Raw genomic sequence first — 25951 nt, 5'->3', positions numbered from 1 at the left:
CACCCTCTCCGACCGACCCTCCAGCCTCCCGCTCATAAGGAACCTCGTGATGACGTTAGGGCCCACACAGATCCATCAGGACCACCCCGCCCCCCACCTCCAGATCTCTCACTGAATCCCAACTGCACAGTTCCCTTTGCCACGTGAGGGACTATATTCATAGATCCTGGGGATTGGGACGGGGACATCTTTGGGGGGAGCTTGCCACACCATTCCCCAGTCGGGGAAAAGCAGCAGGCCTTCTGCTCCTGCCAGATCCCTCGGACACGGCACAGGGGGCAAGACTCGTTGCGGGGAGATGAAGGACCCTCACGCCCTGCTCTTCTCCTGTCCGAGAACTTCAAGCCCCACGCCAGGTCTGGCCCTGTCCTGTTCACATCCTTGTGAGCAGAGCAAGGAAGGGGCCAAGGCGGCCATACAGGGACCCTGCGTTGCTCAGCTGCTGGGGGAGGGAGCACGCACGCGCGCGTGCGCGCGCGCACACACACACACACACACACGTGTGCGCACACAGCCCACACTTAGCTGCAGGTAAAATTTATTAAGGCAACACTGAAGCCTCAGGCACCTCAGCCCCCCTCTGCTCCAGAACGGGCCTCAGCAGCTCTGCAGCCACCCCACCCCCAGGAGGCCCACTTCAGAGGCCAGAAATCCCAAGTCTGTTAGCTAAAGGCTAATACCCAGGGGCCCTGATGCAGAAAAGGAGGCAGGGATATAAGAAATCTGTCCCTGGTTTTTAAGAAAAAAGAAACTGGAGAACTTTTTTTTTCTGGAAACCTCCCCCTAATGACTGAGGAGGTGAGGCTCAGGACACGCTTCCTCTGAGCGCGCAGCGGGGGAGGGACTGGTCACTTTTCAGCTTCCCGAGGTGGCAGCTAAGATAAGCTGGGGGCATGGGGAGGGACGCATGTTCCGAGGGGGCGAGGGGGTCCAGTGCTGGGGCCAGCCCCCCTGGGAGAGACAGTCCCTCACGCCTCCTCCTGCCCGTCCTATTTCTTCTCTTCTGGGGCTTTCTCAACGACTCCCGGGGCGAAGGGTCCCACCAGCCACATGATGGGTGTGTTCTGGGCCACGTACTCAACTGTGTGGTCAAGGGCCTCTCGGGCCTTGGCCACCTGCTCTCGGCTCTGCATCAGGATCGTGCTGGACAGGTCCTGGAAGGAATGGATGCCAGAAAAGGTGGCTTGGAGGTCCTCCACCTGGTGGCGAGCCTGCTGCACCTGGTCCTTCACGTGGCTGGGCAGCCCCTGGATGCTGGAGCCCAGCGAGGCGCAGGTGCTCTGCAGCTGCTGGACGATGTCCCGGAACATGGTGAGCGTCTGGGTCTCCACCTGCTGAGAAGGGGCGGACGATCAGGACCGTGCGCTTTGGGGGCAGCTGGATCCCAAGTGGGGGGGTGGGCAGAAAACGGGGCTTCTCCCGCCAACCTTCCGGAAAACCTCTCTCTAGGAGAGCCCATCCAGGACGGTGGTTTGGGACACCAGCTCTTTTGAGTTTTGAACCACGGGACCGATGTACCAAAATGAAAAAGAGGCAGAGGCATTTCTCCAAAGGAGAAATGCAGCTGGCCAACAAGCACATGCAGAGATCCGACTTCACTAGTCGTCACGGAAACGCAGCGCAGCCCCACGAGGTGGCGCCCACTGGGGCGAGCAGGATCAAGAAGACGCCGAGTGGCAAGTGTTGATACGTTGCTGATGGTACAGTCACTTCGGAAGACAGCCTGGTCGTCCCCCCAACTGTCCAACTACAGAGTTGCCACACGACCAGCAACTCCACCCAAGAGAAATGGAAACGCACGTCCATACAAGGCTGGTTCACAAGGCATAGCAAACGGGAGGCCAAGTGGAGACAGCCCGTATGTCCATCACCTTGTAAACGGGTAAATACACATGACCCACCAACACGCGGGTGCGTCCCTCGGCCACGAGCAGGAGCGAGGCGCCCACACGCGCGGCCCCGGGGACGGACCCCGAGCCCACGACGCTCAGGGAGGGACCCGGACACGGAAGGCCACGCGGGGTGTGAGTCCACGTGGGTGACACGGCCAGAACAGGCTCATCCATGGACGGGAAGGGGGCTCGTGGGGACCGGGGGCTGGGGAGGACAAGGGAGTGACTGCTGATGGGGACAAGATCTCCTTTTGGGTTGGTGGGAATGTTCTAAACGGATCGTGGTGATGGTCTCACAACCCTGTGAATACACTAAAAACCACGGAATTGTACAGATGGGTGACTTGTATAGTACGTGAATTATAGCTCAATAAAACATCTTTTTTTTTAAATACAAGATACTGCATTTTCTATCTCGTTTTATTAAAAAAAAAAAAAAAAAGGCCTGGAGGAACTTTCCAGGCAGAAGCCATACGTGGTAGGAGAGACCGCAGCGTAATAAATCAGGACCTTAACCTCCTTCCCCAGGGGAAGAGGGCAGGCTGGGCGGCAGGACTTGGCCCTGAACCCATGACAGAGCGCTCTGGACTTGAACGTGGCAGGGAGGTGCCGACCAGAGTCAACATCGGCATCATCTGGTCACTGCGCTCAGCACTGGGGGGAAGGGAGATGGTTTTAGGTGGTTTGGGTCTGAATGCTAACAGTTTTGGATTTAGAGATACTGGTCCTATCTGCGTAAATACCAACTGTGTACTGCTATGTGTACTTGACATAGCAACCCAATTTTTTTATACAGGAGTGTAACACAGATCAGAAAATTCACCCGTTTAAGTGTGCAATTCCATAGTTTTTAGTGTATTCACACGGTTGTGCAACCACTACCTTCATCTCCAGAACATTCCATCACTCCCACAAAGAAACCTCACCCCCATTAAGCAGTCAACCCTGCATTAAGCAGTTGATCCGTTCATCCACCAAGGGACACCTGGACCGTCTCCTCCACTTTTGGCGACCGCGAGTCCTGCTGCTGGGAACACGGCGTGCGGGTTTGGCTCACTTCGCCCCAAGAGCCCTGCAAGTCTTCATCCCATTGACAGATGGGGAAACCAAGGCCCAAGGAAGTTAAGCTGAGAAGCTATAGTGCTAGGTCAGTCCTGAGACCGAGGGACGTTCATAATGGGCATGAAAGTCACGTAAGGTACTGACTCAAGGAAAGTCTCGTAAGGTACTGACTCAAGGAAAGTCTCGTAAGGTACTGACTCAAGGAAAGTCTCTGTGAGTGACGGTGGAAGCAGTGAGTCTGAGCATGGCAGGAGAGGCCGATGCATGGCACAAATGGGAGGGACCAGAGAACGTTAGTGAGAAGTTGTCACCAGGAGCGAAGCAGAGGAGTATGGAGAGCTCATGACACCGAGATAGGGGAGAAGATAAGTGAGACATGGCTTAGAATTTTAGTAGGTTGAGAGGCGTCACTATCAAGTGTCCCACAGTTTAGAAGCAACACCCACACCCAAGAGAGAAAATCCAGGCGGGCTTCCTGGAGGAGGTGCTGTTGTGTCCTAAAGGCAGGGAATGGGAGGAGAGGCCGGGGAAAGTATTTCCGGTAGGTAGGTCCATCCGGCAGAGGCATGGAGAGGGAAGTCAGGGCCCTAAGCATCCCACGGGTCCCCCAACCTGGTACCTCTGGTTTGGCCGGGTTCTCCTCTGTGCCCTGGAGCTGCTTCTGGTTCCAGTTGAGCCACATCTGGTGTAGTTTCTCCTGGCCCTCCACCAGCTTCTGATCGACTCCTTGCTTGACGGTTTCCATCTGGAATAGGAGAGCAAGGAGAGAGAGAGTGACACAGGAGAGAGGCTGCCTCCAGCACCTGACCAAGGTCGGCAGAGCCCCGCTCACATCCCAGGAGAGGCCCACAAAGTCCTCCTTTTATCCAAGATGAGATGGTCCGCAAAGGCGAGGAAGGTAGGAGGGATGCTGTTCTCACACAGGCTTTCCACCACTGTGGTTTCATCACCAACATGTGCATGCACCATCTGTCATGTGCAAAGGAAGTGGCCAAAATTCTCCGCAGCTCCTCCCATTTTGTCTGGTTCTCCTTGTGACTGGGCCCAGGCCACGGGACTGGCTTTGGCCAATGGAACGTAAGCAGGAGGAATGTGAGCAGGGTCGTAAAAAGTGCTCCAATGGAATGTTATTCAGCCTTAAAAAAGAAGGGACCCTGACACCTGCCATGATGTGGAGGGACCCTGAGGACACTGTGCTCAGTGAGAGGAGCTGGACACTGAAGGACACATCCTGCAGGACCCCACTCCCAGGAGGTCCCCAGAGGGAATCCCGTCTACAGAGACAGAGAGCAGAGGGTGGGAGCCAGGGCTGGGGCAGGGGGTGGGGAGTCCGTGCTTCATGGGGACAGAGTCTCCGAGTGGGGAGATGGGAAGCTCTGGAGACGGAGGGTGGGGGTCGTTGCACGACAGTGTGAATGTGCTTAACTGAGCTGTGCACTGAAAATGGTTATGATGGTGAATTTCATGTCATATGTAGTTTACCCCAATCAAGAATTTAAAAAGAGAGACGGGGCGCCTGGGTGGCTCAGGCGTTAAGCATCTGCCTTTGGCTCAGGTCATGATCCTGGGGTCCTGGGATCGAGCCCCGCATTGGGCTCCCTGCTCCGCGGGAAGCCTGCTGCTCCCTCTCCCACTCCCCCTGCTTGTGTTCCCTCTCTCGCTGTTTCTCTGTCTCTCTGTCAAATAAATAAATAAAATCTTTAAAAAAAATAAAAAGAGAGACAGGAAAGAGCACTGCGTGGAGGAAGCCAAGCAAAGAGGAAGATGAAAGGAATTCAGCTCTTTAGAGAAGAGACAAGAGAACATTGGTGGGGAGGGGCAGGATGTGACTGCAGACAGGCAGGCGGACCTTTCTGGGGTGATGGCATTGTTCCACTTCTTGATTGGGGTGCTGGTTACATGTCTGTTGATGTTTGTAAAACTCCTCAAACCATATACTTAAAAACAGCTGATTTTGGGGGCGCCTGGGTGGCTCAGTTGGTTGAGCGACTGCCTTCGGCTCAGGTCATGATCCTGGAGTCCCTGGATCGAGTCCCGTATCGGGCTCCCTGCTCGGCGAGGAGCCTGCTTCTCCCTCTAACCCTCCCCCCTCTCATGTACTCTCTCTCATTCTCACTCTCTCAAATAAATAAATAAATCTTAAAAAAAAAAAAAAAAAAAAAAAGCTGATTTTTGTAGTCCCCGAATTACACCTCCATAAAGCTGACTTTAAACAAAACCACCACCAAAACGCTGCTCACTCTTTGCAGGTCATGCTCGAGCTGCACATCGGTCCCTCAGACGACGGCCGGGAGAGCCTCCGCTGGCCAGCTCACCTGTCGTGGGCTGAATTATGTCCCCCAGATTCCTCTGCTGGAGCCCTGACCCCCAGGACCTCAGGATCTGCCCGTGGTGGCATATCCGGTCTTTAAAGATGCAATGAAGTTACAGTGAGGTCACTGCGATGGCCCTACTCCAATGTGACGTGAGCAGAGGGACGCCCCGTGAGGACGTGGGGAGAAGACAGCCTTCTGCACGTCCAGGAGAGAGGCCCCCCAGGAGGACCCGGCCCTGCGGACACCCTGATCGCAGACCTCCCACCTGCAGACCTGGCAGACAGCCTCTGTCGTTGAAGCCCGCTGGTCGGGGGTCCTCGTAAGGGTAGCCCAGCCTTCCGGGACCGGGGCCCCGCCGGCGGGCTCGGGCAGAGGTGCACGGGGGGGCGGGGCCCCTGGGCTGGGGAGGGGCGGGGCCTCACCAGGCTGAGCGCCTGCGCCAGCTGCACCAGGGCCTCCTGCGCCCGCTGCCGCGTGAGCTGCAGTTTGCCCAGCGAGTGCGCGTAGGCCCGCTGGCGCAGCCGCTCCGAGAGGGAGCCCAGGCGCACGAAGTAACTCTGCTCCTGCCGCTGCTCCTGCACCGAAGCGATGTCGAAGCCCTCCAGGGACGTGGCGAGGCGGGCTGCGAGGAGGAAGGCGGGAGAGGCAGCGTGAAGGCCCGGATGCGGCGGTGCGCGCGTGCAGCTCGGGCTCGCGGCGCGGGCGGGTGGGCTTGTTCCCCATGCCCGGGGTCTTCCGTCCCGGGGCTGCAGCTCACAAGCTGGGAAGCCTTGGAGCGGAAGAGTCCCCTGCCTTGCTTTTCCCCATCTGCGAAATGGGTATGATGGGAACCGAACTCCCCAGGATTAAGAGGCCTTGGACTAGCGTGAGGGTCTGCAAACCAAGGCCCTCGGGCCACATCTGCCCGGCCTCCGGTTTTGTACCACGCCTGAACACAGCCCTGCACGTCGGTTATCTATTCCTATGGCTGCTTTCAAACTACAGTGGTGGGGCGCCTGGGTGGAAGGGCCCAGTCTCCACTAAGCGCCAGGTACCTCCACGGCTAGCGTCCCCGACCCCATCACAGCGCTCGGCTTATCCAGGGACTGAGGTCCCCCCGAAGAACCGGCCCGTGGGGGGCCAGCACTAAGCGTGAGCTACAGCCAGCACGCCGAAGCCTCAGGACCAACGGAACAAAACAAAACACAAAGGAGCGTAAAATAACTCGGTAACTATTTTTATAGTGATCACGTGTTAAAACGTTAACATTTTGGGGTGCCTGGGTGGCTCAGTCGTTAAGCGTCTGCCTTCGGCTCAGGTCATGGTCCCGGGGTCCTGGGATCAAGCCCCGCATCGGGCTCCTTGCTCGGCCGGAAGCCTGCTTCTCCCTCTCCCACTCCCCCTGCTTGTGTTCCCTCTCTTGCCGTCTCTCTGTCAAATAAATAAAATCTTAAAAAAAAAAAAAAAAATCAAACTACAGTGGTTTGTGGCCTCTTGGCCCCTGGACACTGAAATATTCACTATCTGCTCCTTTGCAGAAAAAAGCTGGTCATTAGTACCCGGCACATATTATATGGCCAATCTTTCACAGGTTCTAGGTGCTTCGTGTGTATGTTCTCTTTAAACCCAACAACTCTATGAGGGAGGCACCGTTACCCCGTTTTTACAGATGAGGAAATAGGGACTCGCAGATGAAATGACTTGCCTGAGGTCACGCAGCTAGGCAGTGGCAAGTCAGGATTTCAAGCCAGGCCATCTGACACCATGTTCTTAACCATGATACTCCGCGTGGGGAGAAGTCTGAGCCACGTGAGAACCGTCTTAACAGCACATAAGGAAAAGTCAGGACTGTCTAGTCCAGAAAGAGCCCATGACATCACAATAGGGCAGGATGGAAACTGCCTGTCCTGATGATTTTATCCTAGTTTATCTGCTCCTTTTAAACTTTAGTGTAGTAGGTATAAGCTTGAGCTTTGTAAATAACCTGATACGGATTGGACTCCAGAACTCCTAACTCACTGGCTTTGTCATTCTCTATAGCAGGGGTCTGCAAACTGCAGCCCCCAGGCCAAATGCCACCTGTCTCTATAAATAAAGTTTTATTGGCACACAGTCACACCCATTCATTTACCTATCGTCTATGCTTCTGTGTTAACAGCAGACTTAACTAGTTGCAACAGAGACTGCTTGACCCAAAAAGCCAAAAATATTCACTGTCTGGTTAAGAAAATGTTTGCCATTCCCTACTCTGCACGAAAGTGATTTTGCCAGTAAGCCTCAGTTCCCCCTTCTGTATGACCATCCCAGTCAGAGCTGCCTGAATTGTGAAATTTGGACTATCTCGTACTCAGAAAGGCACCCAAATGAACATTTAGTCATTTTTTGTCATCAATTTATAGTAGATGGTACGGTGTCCTGTTTTCAGTAAGTGATAAAGTTACCTTTCTAAAAGAATCTGGAAAAGCTGATTTAAAGAAGTGTATCAAAGAAATACTAGAAGGAACAGGAACATGGGACCAGGGTAACAAGGATGTGCCCCTAGTCAGGCAGGAAGAGCCTGGCTGTTCAGATAAGTAAGTGAACTCTCTACTTCAGCCACATATTTCTGCATCTCCTTTGGCCAGCCACTGTTCAGAAACAAAAGACAGTGGAAAAACAAGGAACAAAATCCCACAGGCAGTCACTGACCTGTTGCTCAATCAAGGTAAGCCTTCAATCAGGGGATTTCAGTTGTTCTTTGAACATTACAAATTCTGGAAGAACATACTCTAACCCAGGGGTTGATAAACTTTTTCTGTATGCAGCCAGACAGTCAATGTTCTTGTCTTTGCAGGCAGTTATACCGTGCCTAATTCAAAAACACTCACAGACAACATGCGTGCAAATGCATGTGGCTGTGTGCCAATAAAACTTTATTTACAAATGCAAGCGGTGGGCCAGATGTGGCGTGGAGTTAGTCGGACACAGTCGGCTGGGGAAGAGGATGTCATGGAAGAATCATTTCACGATGACATTTAAAAAAAAAATTAACTACAAACACTTGGGATGCTCAGAGGCAGACAAAATAAAAGCCTGCACCTTGAGAAAAACAGATCTTCCCCATTCTCCCACCAAAGGTGGGTTTGCAAAGCCTGACCCAAACTAGCAACGTTCAGAACTTCTCCATGGCCCTCTGGGAACCCGGGGCTCTGCCCGTGGAAGCGAAAGCAGCTTTGTTATTTAGGCCCGGATGTCTGGCAGAGGTCTGGCATATCTGAGCAAGCCGGCGGGGCCCTGTGGAGTGGGCAGGTGCCCTTGGCAAAGGGGAGAACCCTGAGGAGGGAGGAAAGAGGGCTGTTCTCCTGGGCCAAGCCCCCGAGCACGTCTAGTTCTGCCCGCTGCTGCAAAAACTCATACCTTCCCCCACTAGACTCTCCGCAGAACCACAAGCCCTGGGGTGCACAGCAATTTCATCCTTACTGGGCGGACACAAAGAACAAATACAGGAGCGGAGCTGGTCAGATGGATCCGTTCTCTGCAGTGGCCTCCCAGCCTAGCTCAGGCGAGACCCACAGCTGGTTCTACCTGGCTTCAGCACCTACCAGGGGCGGGCAGCTCCCTTCCTTCCAGAGGCTTGGGGTTGGGTTTGGGACCCTCAAAGGACAAGTGATATGCCACGCTCAAGCCCCACGCTTCAGGGCTTCAGATCACCAGCCCGCCTGAGACATGGAGTTTCTCCAGAAAGCAAAGGACCACCACTTTCTACAGAGGATTCCCAGAGAGAATCACAGAGACTCAGAGCCAACTCGAGGGGGGTCTCCAAGCAGCCAAAAGTAGCGGGACAAGGGAAAGGTCAATAAAATAAGCGGGTAAGATTGGAATATGTCGTGTGAATCTATGCACGAACACCTATAACATGAAACCCCACTACTGACAGTGGAGGAGGCTGGCGAACCAGCCCCTGATGTCAAAATACATAAGGGAGAGAGCTAGCCACCTGCCCTGCTTTTCCTCCACCAACTGTACCTGAGCTCATCAACGCTGCCACAGAGAACCTTCTCCAAGACAGTTTTCCAGCTAACGGAGAAAGAAGGGATACTTAGAATAGCGATCCCAATCCCAGGCGAAGGAGGAGGCAGAGAATGAGGAGGAGGTGCTCAGCCACCAGGGAACCACACGATTCCCTCTGCATGAAGTTCCAGGAGAAGCAGGGTGTCTCACCCGGGAGGGGACGCGGGGCGGTGTCTGGGGACATCTGTGCTGGCCGCACTGGGGGTGCTCCTGGCATCGAGGGGGTGGGGCCAGGGATGCTGCTCTGTCCCCCACAGAGGATGACCCGGCTCAGAATGCCCACAGTGCCGCCATCGGGAACCCCTGATCTCATCTGTCCTCAGCTTTTTCCAGTTGTCCCAAATGTCTGGCTCCTCGTCCAAACAAACCAACTCTGGCCAAAGTTGGATGGAGCACGGTGTCTAGCTTACATGCAGCTTCATGGGTCCTTGCTGCCGTGGGCACGAGAGTCTGCACCGCGGCGTGGCGGAAGTCACGAGAGCCACGGGTACGAGGACATGACTGGACCACGAACAGGACGCTGCTTTGTCTCAACAGCCCCATCCCTGGTTTGTCTGTTTGTCTATTCCTGCCTCCAAGGGGACCAGCCCCCTTAACACCAGCGGGGACCAGCATAGTCCCCTCCACCCTGGTCCCCAGTCCACCCTCCCCTCGGCGACCACCAGAGGGCGCCCGTGAGCACTCGAGTCAGGTCCTGCCTTCCTCTGCCCACAGCCCTCCAGGACTCCCACCTCTCTGGGGTAAGTCCAAGTCCTCCCCTGGGTCCCCTAGGCCCTGCACGACCTGCCCTGTCCCCCTCCCCATCTCCCCCTCGCTCTCACTCTGCGTTGCTATTCCTCTAACCCACCAGGCAGGTCCTACCCCAGGACTTTTGTTATCAACACTTCTCTCTGTCCTGACATCCACGTAGCTAGCTCGCTTGCTCGCTCCATTCATGGTCATGTCACCGCCTCAGAAACATCTTCCCAATCCTTCCACCTCAAAATCTCTCCTTTAACCTGATTTCCTTATACTTTATACTGTGAATTCCACAAGGGCAGAATTCTGTCCACTGCTGTGTCCCCAGGACTTGGCCGCAGGGCAGATGCTCAAGGAACATCCAAATGGACAAACGCATGCCTGGGGGTGGGGATGGCAGAGAAGAGTCTGAACGCCTGCTGAGCGCCAGGACCCGTTCTGGACGTGGGACACAGCAATGACCAAGGCAGAAGAGGCTGCTTCGTGGAACTGATGATGAGTGCCAGAGACAAAAAAGAGCCCAGCCAGGAGGAGGTGGGGGCAGGTTTCAGAACACAGTATGGACAAGGGAGGTGGCAATTTTAGAGGCTTCACTGGGGAGGTGGCATCTGAGCAGAGCTGGAGGTAGAAGGGTGTCTAGGGGACATCCAGAAGGATGTCTAGGGGAAGAATGTTCCCAGTAAAGGGAGCAGCTGGAGCAAAGGCCCTGGGGTGGGAGCATGGTCAAGATCAGCAAGGAGTCAGTGTGGCTGGAGTAGAATGAATGAGGGTAAGTGGATAAGTACATGGGGGGGGGGGGGCAGGGTTTATGGGGAGGACTTGGGTTTCTACCCTGAGGGAGGTGGGAGCCCCCAAGGCTGTGGGCAGAGGCAGGAACCTGACTCAGGTACTCATGGGAGCCCTCTAGTGGTGGCTTCAAGGAGCCAGACCCTGGGGGCCAGGGTGGAGGCCACTGCACTGGTCCAGGTGGGCGTTGACAGGGGCTGATTTGAGGGGAGGTGGCAGGGTTGAGATGGCACTGAGGGGCAGACTTAGGTGGCTGAGAGGGGTGGGAGGTCTGGCGGGGGTTGGGGGGGGTCCCAGGCCCGAGGGCTGCACTCACCCAGCTCAGCATCCGTCATGGGCAGGTGATTGTCTACCCACTCCTCCGACTTGCCCAGCACCGTGTCCACCCCGCTCAGCACCATCTGGCCCACACGGGAGCCCATGACCGACTGGACGCCACTGGTCACCACAGACTTGGTTGCATCCACACCAGTCTGCATGGCACCCCGAGTCACATCAACCGCCTCCGTTACTCGCGTGGCCACTGTGTCCTTGGCGCTGGACACAGCTTCTCGGGCCCCCGACACCTTGGACGAGACGAGCTCCTTGGTGTCAGCCAGAACCTACAACACAAGCCAGCATCAGCATCTTTGTCCTCCCTTTGTACCTGGGGACCCCTACCCCTGCACCCCAGCCTCCAGGAAGTCCAAAAGGAGGAGTTCCAGCTCCTGGATAACCCCGAAGGGTCAACGCAGAGTCTGGCAGTGAAGACCTCGAGCTCTGGAGTCTGGGGTGAATCCTGGATTGCTAGGTCCTAGCTGTGTGGCCTCAGGCAACTCACTCCTCTCTGTGCTTCCATTTCTTTATCGATAGTGTTAGGGGCTGCCGTGTGTTGAACCCTAATCCCCAGGACCTCAGAATGTGATTATTTAGAGATAAGGTCTTTACAGAAGAAATTAGGACACAGAGGGGAGCCCAGGTGATGACAGAGTCTGCAAGCGAAGCAGGGGCCTCCAGAGGAAGCAGCCCTACCAGCCTTCTGGGACTTCTGGCTTCCGGGACTGGGGGACAGGAAGTTCCTGGGTAAGTGGCCCAGCGGACAGATGTGATGAGTTAGACCAGCGCTTGGCTCAAGGGCTCCATCCGTGTGGCAGAAGAAACTAAGATACCCCTGAGAAGTGACCGCCCCATCACGCTCTGAGAATCGTAATCCTGGCTGGAGAGGCCATCCGTGTGCGAAGTCCCTTAGGGCAGTGGTTCTCATCTAGGGTGATTCTGTCCCCAGGGGATGCTGGGCACTATCTGGGGACACGTGGGGTTGTCACACTGGGGGGTAGGGCCTGACGTCAAGGGGGCGGGGCCGGGGACTCTGCCCCGTCCCAACGTCAGTGGCTCTGAGAGGAGACCAGGACCAGAACTAAAGCGACGCGGAGGATGCATGCAGGTGTCTAAACATTCTGTCTCCACGAACTCCCAGTAGAACACAGTAACTACCTTCAACTCCCCACGACAAATGGGGGTATGTGCCCAAAACGTCACCGTGCCTGTGGACTTATTCCTAAAGCTTGTATTAAAACAGTAAAAACCGGGCGCCTGGGTGGCTCAGTCGGTTAAGCAGCTGCCTTCGGCTCAGGTCATGATCCCAGAGTTCTGGGATCGAGCCCCGCATCGGGCTCCTTGCTCAGCAGAAAGCGTGCTTCTCCCGCTGCCTGCCTGCCACTCCCCCTGCTTATACTCTCTCTCTTTCTCTCTGTGTCAAATAAATAAAGTCTTTAAAAAAAAAAAAAAAAACAGTAAAAACCAACACTCGGGACCAGCCAGGTGCTGTTCTGAGCCTTCAGGTAATGGACCCGCTTCCGCCCTTTAAACACCTAAGAGAGGGGCGCCTGGGTGGCTCAGTCGTTAAGTGTCTGCCTTTGGCTCAGGTCATGATCCCTGGGTCCTGGGATCGAGCCCCGAATTGGGCTCCCTGCTCAGCAGGAAGCCTGCTTCTCCCTCTCCCACTCCCCCTGCTTGTGATCCCTCTCTCGCAGTGTCTCTGTCAAATAAATAAATAAAATCTTTTAAAATACACAAACACCTAAGAGGAAGGAGCGTACCCATTCCACGCACGAGAAAGTGAGACCGGGAGGCTAAGCAGCCTGTCCGTAGGGCTGTCCAGGTGCCAAGGGCAGAACCTGGATTTTAACCTGGTATTTGACTCCACCACCTCCAACCTGGGTTAGCAGATAGTTACGGGGTTGCTAACTTTCTCTGGAAAAGGGCCACGTAGTAAATATTTTAGTCTGGCAGACCAACCGTCTCCAAGTCAACCCCTTAACTCTGCCCCTTGTAGAGTAAAAGCGGCCCTAGAGGACGGAAACGCGTGGGTGTGTCCACGTGCAAGGAAAACTATATTTAGCACAGCAGGTGCAGGGCCGGACCTGCAGGACCCTGGAATGGCTCTGGAATCCCGGAAGAGAAGCGGCCACAGCACACACTGGGTGTTCTGCATCCGCACCTGAGGTTCTTGAGTCTAAGCCTCTGAGCAGCCCTCTATGCATAGAGCTCTCCAGAAAGTTCAAAACCACACCACCCCTATCCTCACCCTTCTCAGGTGGCACCCCCTCTGAACACCTAGACCTCTCGTGTCCATGGGAATTCATTTCTTCGGGGTGGGAAAAGGTGCCCACTGGGCTGGCCCAGCTGACCACACCACGCCTCACAGAACCGGAGACCACTACCTCCTCCTGGGGCGAGCCCGGGGAGGGGGTGAGGTCACAGGAGTCCAGACAGCACTGCGCCTCTGAGCTGGGAGCAGCTCTGTTGGATGACCTTGTAGAGCGTCACCCCGAGCTCATCCCTTCTACAAACAGAAGCAATGTTGGCCTCGTGTGGTGGCAGCAGACAGGAGAACGCAAGCGCCCGGCCCTAAGGAGGTGGCTCCGTGGGGAAGCTTCTCCAGCCTTCTGTGAATCGGACAGTTTCCACCTTTAACGCCCAGCCTGTTAATGGCCTTTGCTGGGGAGACACTCCTCCCCGGCTGCACTGAGCCCTGCATGAGCGGTGGGGGCCTGCCTCCAGGGGACGTGGTGTATAGCAGTCTCTGGCCGACAGGGGGCGCCCGATAGCGGGGGGGCCTCAGGGCAGAGCCTAGAACTGGAGCAGCGGCGGGCTTGCCCCGCTGACCCTTCGGGGACCACTGAGTTCTGGTGAGAGAAACTCGGATACGAAGAGCGTGGCCGCGTGTCCCACGTGGCGAAAGTGGAGATTAAGCATCTACTCTGCGCCAGGCTAGCTGATGGGCGCCAGACAGAGCAACCAAGCAGTCTGTGCCCTCACCCCACTTGGGAAGACAAACACACAGTTAAAAAGCCCTTCAGGGCGCCTGGGTGGCTCAGATGGTTGGGCGTCTGCCTTCGGCTCGGGTCATGATCCCGGGGTCCTGGGATCGAGCCCCGCGTCGGGCTCCCTGCTAGGCGGGGAGCCTGCTTCTCCTTCTCCCTCTCTCCCTGCTCATGTTCTATCTCTGTGTCTCAAACAAATAAATAAAAAATTAAAAAAAAAAAAAAAGCCCTTCAGATGGCGTGGAACCTTACAAGCCCATACAACTGGGACACCCACATTCAGAGCAGCATGATTCACAAGCCCCAAAAGGTAGAAGCAATCCACTTACAGATGCAAAGATAAATAAACACTGTCCGTCCACACACTGGAATATTGGTCAGCCACAGAAAGGAAGGGACCCTGCCACCTGCCACCACGTGGAGGGACCCCGAGGACACTGTGCTCAGTGAGAGGAGCCAGATACAGAAGGACACATCACGCTGGATCCCACTCCCAGGCGGTCCCCAGAGGAGTCCCGTCCACACAGACCGAGAAGAGAGGGTGCGAGCCAGGGCTGGGGCAGGGGGTGGGGAGTCCGTGCTTCACGGGGACAGAGTCTCCGTGCGGGGAGATGGAAAGTTCTGGAGACAGAGGGTGGGGGTGGTCTCAGGACAGTGTGAGTGTGCTTCATGCCGCAGAGCTGTGCACTTAGAGATGTCATTAAAGATGACAAATTTTATGTTGTAGAAGAACTAATGTAACTGGTACACCAATGTCCAGCAATATTTTTTTTGTTTTTTAAAGATTTTATTTATTTATTTGAGACAGAGAGAATGAAAGACAGAGAGCATGAGAGGGAGGAGGGTCAGAGGGAGAAGCAGACTCCCCGCCGAGCAGGGAGCCCGATGCGGGACTCGATCCCGGGACTCCAGGATCATGACCTGAGCCGAAGGCAGTCGCCCAACCAACTGAGCCACCCAGGAGCCCTGTCCAGCAATATTTTAACAACCAAGAAGTGGGAACCAGCAAAATGTCCATCAATAGATGAATGGATACACACAGTGTGTCCCCCACACACGGGCGTGTCACTCGGCTGTGGACGGGGGCCAGGCGCCCACACGCGCTGCCCCGGGGACGGACCCCGAGCCCATGATGCTCAGGGAGGGAGCCAGACACAGAAGGCCACACGGGGTGTGAGTCCACGTGGCTGACACGTCCAGAACAGGCTCATCCACGGACGGGAAGTGGATGAGTGGTAGCCAGGAGTGTTTGGCAGGAAGGAGATTAACAGCTAAGGGATGTGCGGTTTCTTTTGGGGTGATGAAATGTTCTAAAATGGGTGGTGATGGTTATACAACGTGACTATACTTGAACCACTGAGTTGTAGACTTTAAATGAGCTCATTGTGCGGTATGTGACTCACAGCTCAGGGAAGCCGTTGTGGTGTGTGCCAGAGTGATGCTGGCCACGGGCCACGTGCAGCTCTTCAACTTAAAATTGGTAAACTGAGTTCCTCGGTGACACCAGCCACATTCTAAGGGCTCCGTAGCCACGTACAGCTGGTGGTTTCCATACTGGACGGTGTGGACATCAGAGACAGTTCTGGACAGAGCTGAGCTAGAAGGACCTTCTTTAAGAGAGAAGGGAAGGCCTCTGAAGAGGCAGGATTAGAACAGAGACCTGAAAGTGGTTCATGAAGAAGGAAGTGCACATGCAAAGGGCCTGGAGTAGGACTGGGATGGATGTGTTCACTGAATTTGCTTCCCCAGGCCTCCCCTGAATGAAAGTCCCACAACGGCAGGCACTCTGTTTTTACCCGTGTCCCGTCCACACAGGTACTGATGTTCCTCAACACGGACCACAGAGGCTGGCGGGGCTGGAGCAGGCCAGAGGAGGTGGGCAATGAGGGCTGGGGGGCTGTGGGGCCAGATCGGGGCACGTGGGCTGTAAGGACAGCCTTGGCTTCTGCCCCAGGCAAGGTGAGAGACACCAGGGGATTTTGGACAGATCTGGCTGGTGTTTCGATCACTCCTCCAGCTGCTCAATGGGGAGCAGATTCAAGGTGGGGGTGGGGACAGACCGAAGAGGGGTCAGGGAGGAAGCTGTCATATGGGTCTATTCTAATGGAAGCGGGGGTGGGACCACAGACTCCATCCCCCTGGAGGCCCCCACCCCCACTGAGCCCCCGTCCCCCAGGGGCTCCTGATGTCGGAGCTCAGTTACCTTCTCCGTGTGCTGCTGCAGGATGGGCAGGTTCTCCTCCAGCTTGTCCAGCCCCCTGTGGGCGTATTCACTGGCCGATGCGACTACATGGACAAGACAGGAATCGTCAGTCCCAGCATGTGCGCACCTTTCGGGGCCTGGAAGGCCGGCCGGTGCTGGTTTGCGGGAACAGGGCCAGGGGTGGGGCAGAACCCCTCCCCACACCCCCGGAACAGCCAAGAGGTAGGTCCCGGGCTCTCCGGGGCTTCACTCACTCTGTGGTTCCAGCTTGGAGAGGATGGGCTGGGCCCCACTGACAGCAGCTGCGGTGAGAGTCTTCACGCCCTTCTCGGCCGCGTCGCAGACAGTCTTGACGTGGGGGTGGCTCTCCTTGGTGGAGGTGTAGGCCGCCGACACCATGTCGCAGGTGGAGCTGATGAGGGGCATGCTGGCCACGCGGTCCACCACGCTCGGCTATGGGGACAAGCAGCTCAGCGGGCTGGTCCTGGGCCTCGGGTGCCCTGCAATGTCGATTTCACTCCCGGCCAAGCAACGGCTCGGCCCATGCTTGCCTTGCATCCAAGTGGTTGCACAAGCCTCATGGCACCTCCTCCACCTTAGCCCTGCCGCTCATCTGTTTGCATGTGCACTTGACACCCACTGCGGGCCGGGCAGACAAGAGCCTCACTCTCACGGAGCTTCGCGTCTACCACTGGGCCCCACAACTACAGCCCACGGGGCCCACACCTGATTTTCTCATTCTTGTCTGGTTTTTCCTAACAGCTGAATCGAGAAGTTCATACATCAGTAATGCCACCATTTTACAACACACGATTCCAAGGTTTTTAGTCTTTTTGTTAGGTTGTGCAACAGTCATGGCTAATTCTAGAACTCAGCCATCACTCCAAAAAAAAAAAAAAAGTCACTCCTCATTCTCCCCTCCCCCAGCCCCCGGCCCCCACGAGCCTCCTTCCTGTCTGTGGATGAGTCTGTTCTGGACATGTCACCCACGTGGACTCACACCCCGTGTGGCTTTGTGTGTCTGGTTCCCTGAGTATCGTAGGCTCAGGGTCCGTCCCTGGGGCAGCACGTGTGTTTAATTTTTTTAATTGTGGTAAAATACACATAAAACTGGGTGCCTGCGTGGCTCAGTTGTTAGGTGTCTGCCTTTGGCTCAGGTCATGATCCCAGGGTCCTGGGATCAAGTCCCACATCGGGCTCCCTGCTCAGTGGAGAGTCTGCTTCTCTCTCTGCCTCTCCCCCTGCTCATGCTTGTTCTCTCTCAAAAATAAAATCTTTATAAAAAAAGACACATAAAACTTACCATCTTAACCATTTCAAGTGCACAGCTCAGCGGCATGAAGCACACTCACACTGTCCTGCAACCACTCCCATCATCCATCTCCAGAACTTTCCATCTCCCCAAACGGAGACTCCCCACCCCCCCACCCCAGCCCCGGCTCCTACGCTCTCCTGTCTGTCTCTGTGGACGGGACTCCTCTGGGGACCTCCTGGGAGTGGATTCATACAGTATTTGTCCTTCTGAGTCTGCTCATTTCACTAAGGATCGCATCCTCAAGGTCCAACCACGTTGTGGCAGGGGTCAATGCTTTATTCCTTTACGTGGTTAGTACTCCATTGCTGGCTGGTTTTGTAAATGAAGTTTTATTGTTACACAGCCACCCCCGTTCATTTACCCTATAAGAGCAGAATAGTCATCGAGACAGCCCTTCTGAGGCTCAATTTCCCCACCCATCACATGGGGAGTCATTCCTGTCCAGTAGGAGTCACAAAGATCACTCGTGTGAAGGCGGCGGCAAGAAGACTCAACTCACAGGGGCTGTGTGGAGAACTTGTGTGTGAACTCACTTAATCGCCAGTCCCGGGAAGTGGGGAGTGTTCATCCATTTTATGGAAGAGTTAACTGAGGTATGGAGAGAGTAAGTCACCTGAAGTCAGGTGGATCTGCCAGTGGCAAAGCTGGGCTTCAGGCTCAGGCCATCTGCCTCCAGGGATTACCCCGAGGCCTCTTCAGGAGTTCATCCCAAGTCTCCCCTGCAATCCAGCAACTCCACTTTTAGGAATTTAACCCGGGACAGAAACACACGTCCACACAGGAGGCAAAGTGAATGTTCATGGCAGCCTCATTCTGAATGTCCAAGAAGTGGAAACAGCCCAGATGTCCACTGCTTGGTGAGAGGATTAAAGAAAATGTGGTATAAAGTATGTTTTTAAAAATTCGTAGCCTCAGGGCATCAAGATGGGCTCACTCACTCGAGCATGTGACTCTTGATCTTGGGGTCCTAAGTTCGAACCCCACGTTGGGCACAGAGTTTACTTAAAAAAGAAAAAAAATTACAGCCTCCAAATGGTCAATAGGTACATGGAAGATGCTCAGCATCACAGATCAGTAGGGAAATATGCCAACACAACAACGAGATACCACCTAACACCCGTGAGGATGGCTACTATCAAAACGAAACAAATTAACAAATGATGGTGAGGATGGGGAGAAGTTGGAACTCTTGGGCCTTGTGGGAGGGAACGTGAGAGGGCACAGCCACTGTGGGAAACAGTGTGGTGAATTAGAAAGAGTTACAAATAGAAATTACCCTATGAGCCCCCAATTTCACTTCTGCGTATATAGACAAAAGGACTGAAAACAGGGTGCCTGGGTGGCTCAGCTGGTTAAGTGTCTGCCTTCGGCTCAGGTCGTGCTCTCAGCGTCCTGGGATCGAGTCCCGCATCGGGCTCCCTGCTCAGCGGGGAGCCTGCTTCTCCCTCTCCCTCTGCTGCTCCCCCTGCTTGTGCTCTCTCGCTTGCTCTGTCAAATAAATAAATAAAAACTTAAAAAAAAAAAAAAGAGATGAAAACAGAATCTCTAAGAGATCCTTGGACACTCATGTTCAAAGCAGCATTATTCACAATGGCCAAATGGTGGAAACAGCCCGAATATCAGTCGATGGATAAACGGATGAACACAGTGGGGTCCATCCAGATAATGGAATACTAGCCGGCCTTACAAAGGACATCCTGACACCTGCCTCAATGTGGGTGGACCTTGAGGAGAGTGTGCTCAGTAACAGAAGCCAGGCCCAAAGAGACAAATCCTGTAGGATCTCATTTATGAGGGACCTAATGTGAAAGGTTCTACTTTCGTAAAAATGATTTTATGTTTCTACTTACATGAAACGTCCAGGAGAGGTAAATTCATAGAGAAAGAACATTAGTGGGTGCCAGGGACTGGGGGGAGGAGGGAATGAGACTAAACGGTAATGGAGATGGGGTTCCCATCTGGGGTGATGAAAAGCTTCTGGAATTCGATGGTGGTGGTGCTCATACATCATGAATGTACTGAATGCCACTGAACTGAACACTGAAAATAGTATTTTTTTTTTTTTTTTAAAGATTTTACTTTTCAACAGAAAGACACCCAGCGAGAGAGGGAACACAAGCAGGGGGAGTGGGAGAGGGGGAAGCAGGCTTCCCACTGAGCAGGGAGCCCCATGTGGGGCTCGATCCCAGGACCCTGGGATCATGACCTGAGCCGAAGGCAGACGCTTAACGACTGAGCCACCCAGGTGCCCCGAAAATCGTACTTATTTTTGTTATGTGTTATTTTACCGTAATTTTAAGAAAGGAATGAAGCACCGACACCCACTACAAAGCGGATAAACCCCCAAAAATCGTGATGCTCAGTGAGAGAAGCCAGACACAAACGGGTCTCAGGTGGTTAGGACTCCATTCGAAATGTCCAGAACAGGCAAATCCACAGAGACAGACAGCGGATGAGCAGTTGCTGGGGGTGGGGGGGGGGGGGACGAGGAATGAGGAAGGAGTACTAATGGGGCGGGGTCTCTCTGTGGGGGATGAAACATGTCCTAACCCTGTATGGCGTTGATGGCTGCAGAACTTGGTTGTTGACTAAAAACCACTCGGCAGCATCCTTCCCAAGGGTGCATCTTAACGTATGTAAATGATATGTTAATAGAGTTGCTTATGAACTGTATATAGTTGTTACTGCAGCGAAGTTGTGAAGGGAGAGAGGAAACAGGGGCTGACTTCCTAGGATGACCCTCCAAGCACCTGCAGACAGGATAGCGGTGGGGGAGGGGGGAGGCAGGCGGTTTCAGAGAGGACCCCGGATCTCCCCAGAGCCTCCAGGGATTCCCAGTTCTGCCCCCACCCCCACCTGTCCGGGGTCTGCGAGAGGGCTCTCCATCAGCTGCAGAAAGAGATCGGTTGCCCCCCCCAAAGTGTGGGAAGCCTCACCCCACAGGTCCCAGCCCTCTCTCACCTGCTGGACCGGTTCTTCTGCTGTCGCCTGGCTGCTGGCAGTGGCTTCTGTCCCGTTGGTAGACATGCTTCTTTGAAGCAGGCACTGTGGTGGACAGACGGGCTAGTCAGGGTACAGCGCGCCCTGTCCCTCCCTCCAGGAGGAAGTGCACGTTCACAGCTGTCGTCTGACCCCTCACCCTGTTTCTTAGAGCCCTGCCTTTCAATTATTCACAAGCACCTGTGGGCCCATGCAGCGGCCGGAGCTGATTCAGCAGGACCAGGTGAGGTGGGGAGTCTGCATCCCTAACCAGCCCTCAGGTGCTGCTGACGCAGCGGGTATCAGGGCCACACCTCTATGGCCAACCCCACGGGCTCCACTTGGCCAACACTTCGGGGAGACACCTGCAGACACCTCTGCGGACAGCCATTTGCCAGTGGCTGCTTTCAAGAGTCATCAGCCCTGGGACCCGGGAATCTTGAGGGGATGGTCCCACACCTGTATTTCCACGTGGGTGGAGGTGTGTGCCTGTGTCGGCCACACGAAGAGCATGGAAACACCCTGGTTCCCCAGCAGGAAGGCCCCAGAGAAAACAAGGACCCAGCCCAGGGCAGTGGCCACAGGGTAGAGACCTACGCGTCACTGGCTGGACCAGGCTACTCCGAGACGAATAGTGTGCACGGGCTGAAAATCTGTGCTTCGTTTGCACAGGATCTTTAGACACAGGAAACTGTTAACAGTGACCACCTTTCAGGGAAGATCAGGTAGACGGGGCAGGCCTCTGACTTTCGAGCCAAATAGATAATATTACCAGTTCAAAAAAAAAAAAGGTTAAGCATTAAAAACAAAACACCCCAGGGCACCTGGGTGGCTCAGTCGTTAGCATCTGCCTTCGGCTCAGGTCATGATCCCAGGGTCCTGGGATCGAGCCCCATGTCGGGCTCCTTGCTCAGTGGAGAGCCTGCTGCTCCCCCTGCTTGTGCTATCTCTCCCTCTGTGTCAAATAGATAAAATCTAAAACAAAACAAAACAAAGCAAAACACCCCAGGGCTCCTGGGTGGCTCAGTCGTTAGCGTCTGCCTTTGGCTCAGGTCATGATCCCAGGGTCCTGGGACTGAGCCCCGCATCGGGCTCCCTGCTCAGCAGGAAGCCTGCTTCTCCCTCTCCCACTCCCCCGCTTGTGTTCCCTCTCTCGCTGTGTCTCTCTCTGTCAAACAAATAAATAAAATTTTTAAAAAAAACAAAAACGAAAAAAACCAAACCACCCCACAAACCACGTCAGAGAGACCATGCCAGGCCTTACCGCAGACCAATCAAGTCAGACTCAGGAGGGAGGGCAGGGCAAGGGAGGCTCCCAGGTGAGGCTCAGGCCCACGTTCATGAGGTACAATGGGAGCCACCAGAGGTGCACTCCGTTTTCCTAGCCAGGTGGGAGGAGGTGGGTAAACTGTCATCAGACTAGACTGCAGGAGCCCCAGCTCCGCCCACGCCGTACCGTGTTGGGCAAAGAGCCACCTCTTCCCTGGCCTCAGTCCTCTCACCTGTACAAAGGAGTTAAAGGTAGAACCTGCCCTCAGGGCTGGTGCCCCCGGTAATTCTGGGGTGAGCCTGTTGTGAACCCCTGACCTTGATTCTGAACATTTCCTTCTAGAGGAAGGCGGCCCCGCCCCCCAAGCAGAGCCCAGCAAAGTGCTAGAGTCCAAAGCGGCTCTAATCCCAGCTTTGCAACTCACTAGCAGTGGGAGCTTAGGAAAACAGCACCCTCTCTCAGAGCCTTGCTTGCCCCATCTGTAAAATGGGGATAACCATTCCCAGCTCAGAGTCCCTACAGATTGGCAGAGCGACATGGCGCGCTGAGCTCAGTGCCTCGCACATAGTAGGTGTTCAATAAACAGAACCATTTCACACAAGGGTGAAGCCAGCCAGGAATGTGCTTCTGCTTGGTACTAAGGTCCCCAAACTGGGAAGTGGAGGGAGGAGGCACAGCCCGGCCCTGGTGATCATCAGGAGTCAGTTATTCCCCTCACCCTCCCTGGAGCCTGAGCTCACCTGGGCATCTTGGAGGCCCATTCTCCCATCCCCTTTGCCCATCAAGCCCTCCTAGAGCGGGTTTAACCAAGGGCTGCCACTGCAGATGTCAGGACCCCACTGAAGTCCTTGGGGTCTGCAAGCTGTAGCGGCCAGAACGAGAGCTAAATGGAACCGGCTGTAGACGTCCAGCTGCGCCCAGGGCACGCTAAGATACAACTTCCAAAGTTCCCAGAGACCGAGGTCCCAGGCCTGGCAGTTCCGGCACGATTCTGACAAAGGTCCCCAGCACTCAGAGAAGGGGCAGGCCTTCCCAGCCGCCTTGAGCAATCCACTGGCCACACCCGCCTAAAGGAAGAGGGCGAGGTCTCCCCGCGAATTCTCCACAGTCAGCTGGGGGACCAGAAACTCGGGCGGGGGAGGAGCTAAGCCCCCGGGCGGCAAACCCATTTGCCGGGGGGGGGGGGGGGGGGTCCTTGCTAGGCAGAAAGCCCCCTGATTGGGCGCTCTGAGGACCCAGGGAGGGTCGATTTCCCGTGCAGGATAGGCTGCGGCTCGCCTCCAAACTGCGTTTGCAAAGCAAGCACGCTTTTAGCAGGGGGGGATTTACCCCCCTCTTGATATTGCCACTTATGGGCTTTTTCACGCCCCCCCCCCCAACGAATGTCTCAGGAATTGGAAAAGGAGAGAGTTTGAAAGTTTGACTCTGCTCCAGAAATCGGGTTTTTTTGAGGGGGCGGAGGGGGAAGACAGGAAAGCTCAGCCCAAGCTGGAGACCCTTCCCCAGGCCGCAGAGACCATAAGAGCCCCCAGGAAGGTTCTCCTCGCTTCCTCCTGCCCTGGGACGCCCCGGGACTCGGCGGACCCCGCCCCCCACCTCAATCGGGCCCTCTCGTCTCACCGCGGTCAGCGGGACGTGCAGGACTCGACGGCCAGCTCCGCAACCGTCCTGGGCCGGCCCTGGGGAGGCTTTTATAGTCACGGGGCGGGCGCTCGGGAATGACGGACCGGAGGACCAATCGTATCGGGAGGCTGGCCGCCGCCGGGCCACGCCCCCGCTCGGTCCGGGACGTTGGAGCCGCAAGTGAAGTCCGGGAAGGGCCAGACTTTTGCGGGCGGCGCGTGCGTCGGGGGACCCCTGTAAGACGCCTGAGCCAGCCAAGGGCGCCCCCTCCCGACCTAGGGATCTTATGAACTCGGCCCAGGGAGGTGCTATCCGAGTTCTGGGGTCCACCGGTCCCCCTTTTCTCCAGGGGCGGTGAGAACTCAGAGATCGTTGCCTGTAAGATCGTGGCATGTAAGAAACATATTGTTTTCTGAGCCCCCAGCGCGTCAGGAGCCGCGCCCCAACCCTGGGCGGGAAGGTTATGCAGCCAAGCTCGACCCAGCAGTATGAGAAGCCTTCACCACAGCGGTGAACAGATATGGAGTGCTTTCCTCCCACCCTGACCCGCATGGCACCATTTAATCCTCCCAAAACTGTTCTTTTATCATCCCCATTTTACAGATGAGAAAATTGAGGCCCAGAGACGGTCGGCCTAGGGCAGTGCGGGGATCAACTCCTGGATCTAGGACTCCTGGATCAACCCCTTCCTGAAGCAGCACCACTTGGATTACCCCTCCCCCCATCCTTTATCCTCTTGGTCTATAAAACAAAGTCTCAAACTCAGATGGCCCCAGGGGCCAAAAGGAAGTAACTGCCTCCTCCAAAGTGTTGGCGGCATGGCGGAGTGTTGCTCTGTGGAAGACCCACCCAGAGATTCCCATATCCATGGGGATTCCAGAGTAAAGAAAGTGTCCTGCCTTTTAGAAAACCGTTGGGCCAAATAAAACCCAACCGGGGCCATATTCAGCTCAGGAGCCACCAATGTGCCACTTCTGCTAAATTATGTGGGGTGGGGTGGGGCGGGGCGGGGCCTCTGGAACCTCTGGAAAGAACATGGAAGAAAAGCCGGTGTCTGTGACTAAGTGCATTTTTTGGACAGTGGCTACATTGCACCACGCCGCAGAGCTTCCTGAGATGCTGGGGATGCTCTAGAATTCTGCACCACTTAGTATGGTGGCCACTGGCACCGTGGGGCTTTTGCACATCAAGAAACTGAATATTTACATCTAAGTAACCACATGCAGCTACTCAGATTCTCAAGTGAGTCTGAGGCGCCAAAAGGATTAAAGCAATCAGCTGTAACAGTTAAAAAATTTCACATTTGCGGGGGTGTCTGGGTGGCTCAGTCGTTAAGCGTCTGCCTTCGGCTCAGGTCACGATCCCAGGGTCCTGGGATGGAGTCCCGCATCGGGCTCCCTGCCCGGCGGGAAGCCTGCTTCTGCCTCTCCCACTCCCCCTGCTTGTGTTCCCTCTCTCGCTGTGTCTCTGTCAAATAAATAAATCTTTTTAAAAAAAGATTTCACATTTGCTGCTGGCCTTTTTTCCTACTCATGCATTCATTTTCCTACTCACTCATTCAGCAATTTTTACTGAGCTGCTGTGCTGGGAACACAGCAGTGAGTAAAACAGATCCCAGCCTTGTGGTGCTCACCGTCAGGGGCAGAGACAGACAATAAACAAGAGAAAGGAGTGAAACGCATAATGCGTCAGGTTACTGAGAAAAGCAAAGGACTAGGATGGAGAATCAGGGGTGTGATTTTTTTTGTGGCACACCCACAAAAAATGGGGTGGTCAAGGGAGGACTCCCAGATTGGCATATGAAAGCAAAAGTGAGGGAGGAGAGGAGAGAGCCACTTAGAGATCTGGGGAAACAGCACATTCAAAGGCCCAGAGGCAGACCATGCTTGGTAAGTTGGAGATGCAGCCAGGAAGTTGATGTGGCTGGAGTGGAGTGAGTTCTTGGATGTATAGAGCTCAGAGAGGTTAAGTGAGTTGTCCAAGGTCACACAGCTCCAAAGTCACTGGGAAGAAATGTCTGGTAGCCTTGAGCTTCTGAGTGGCCTTCAGTGCTGGGATGTGGCCAAAATATTCCTGGTAAAGGAGATGTAACTCAATTCTGATTTGCAAAATAAAGTCCTGGTGATTTTGCCCCACATCTTTTCAACAAAAGAAGAACAGCTATGCTCACCATCTTTCCTAGTATGGCACTCAACCCCCACCTCCAGTTCCCTGTGAGTGCAATCAAGGGCGTTTGCCATTGCACATGTGCACATGGTGGGAGAGGGGAAAGAAAGGGCATTGCCCCACCGGCCCTTAGCACTTCCTTTCCAGCACCACTGCCGCCTCCTCCTGGAAGTCTTCCTGCCTACCTCCTCAGGCTCTCCCAAGGTGAAGGCTGCCAGACTAAATAGAGGATGCCCACTTCAATTTGAATTTCAGATCAACAAGGAAT

The 25951-nt window shown here is 54.9% G+C and overlaps 1 protein-coding gene across 2 annotated transcripts; it reads right to left on the bottom strand.

The window, feature by feature from the left end:
* Nucleotides 1-509: 509 nt before the first annotated feature.
* PLIN3 (perilipin 3) lies at nucleotides 510-23550 on the bottom strand. Of its 2 annotated transcripts, none has more exons than XM_021705317.1 (8): nucleotides 23515-23550; nucleotides 20607-20690; nucleotides 16585-16783; nucleotides 16331-16413; nucleotides 11139-11424; nucleotides 5692-5891; nucleotides 3574-3699; nucleotides 510-1334 (listed from the first exon to the last, which is right to left on the bottom strand). In XM_021705317.1, the coding sequence occupies exons 2-8, from the start codon at nucleotides 20670-20672 to the stop codon at nucleotides 990-992; spliced, it is 1305 nt and encodes a 434-aa protein (XP_021560992.1). In that variant the 5' UTR covers nucleotides 20673-20690; nucleotides 23515-23550; the 3' UTR covers nucleotides 510-989. The 2 variants fall into 2 exon arrangements, with proteins under 2 accessions (XP_021560992.1, XP_021560993.1); XM_021705318.1 differs by having other exon boundaries at nucleotides 510-1331.
* Nucleotides 23551-25951: the final 2401 nt, after the last annotated feature.

This window comes from Neomonachus schauinslandi, chromosome 1 (assembly GCF_002201575.2).
Source record: "Neomonachus schauinslandi chromosome 1, ASM220157v2, whole genome shotgun sequence".
NCBI classification, from domain to species: Eukaryota; Metazoa; Chordata; class Mammalia; order Carnivora; family Phocidae; genus Neomonachus; species Neomonachus schauinslandi.
Note: the sequence above shows the minus strand (reverse complement) of the source record. Positions and strands in the feature narration are given on the sequence as shown.

Excerpts from the sequence above, each read along its gene's own strand:
- PLIN3 (XM_021705317.1), bottom strand. The coding sequence starts at position 20,672 with ATGTCTACCAACGGGACAGAAGCCACTGCCAGCAGCCAGGCGACAGCA. Across the intron at positions 16,784-20,606 it reads CAGAAGAACCGGTCCAGCAG|CCGAGCGTGGTGGACCGCGT; the intron begins GTGAGAGAGGGC and ends TTGTCCCCATAG. Across the intron at positions 16,414-16,584 it reads CTCCAAGCTGGAACCACAGA|TCGCATCGGCCAGTGAATAC; the intron begins GTGAGTGAAGCC and ends TTGTCCATGTAG.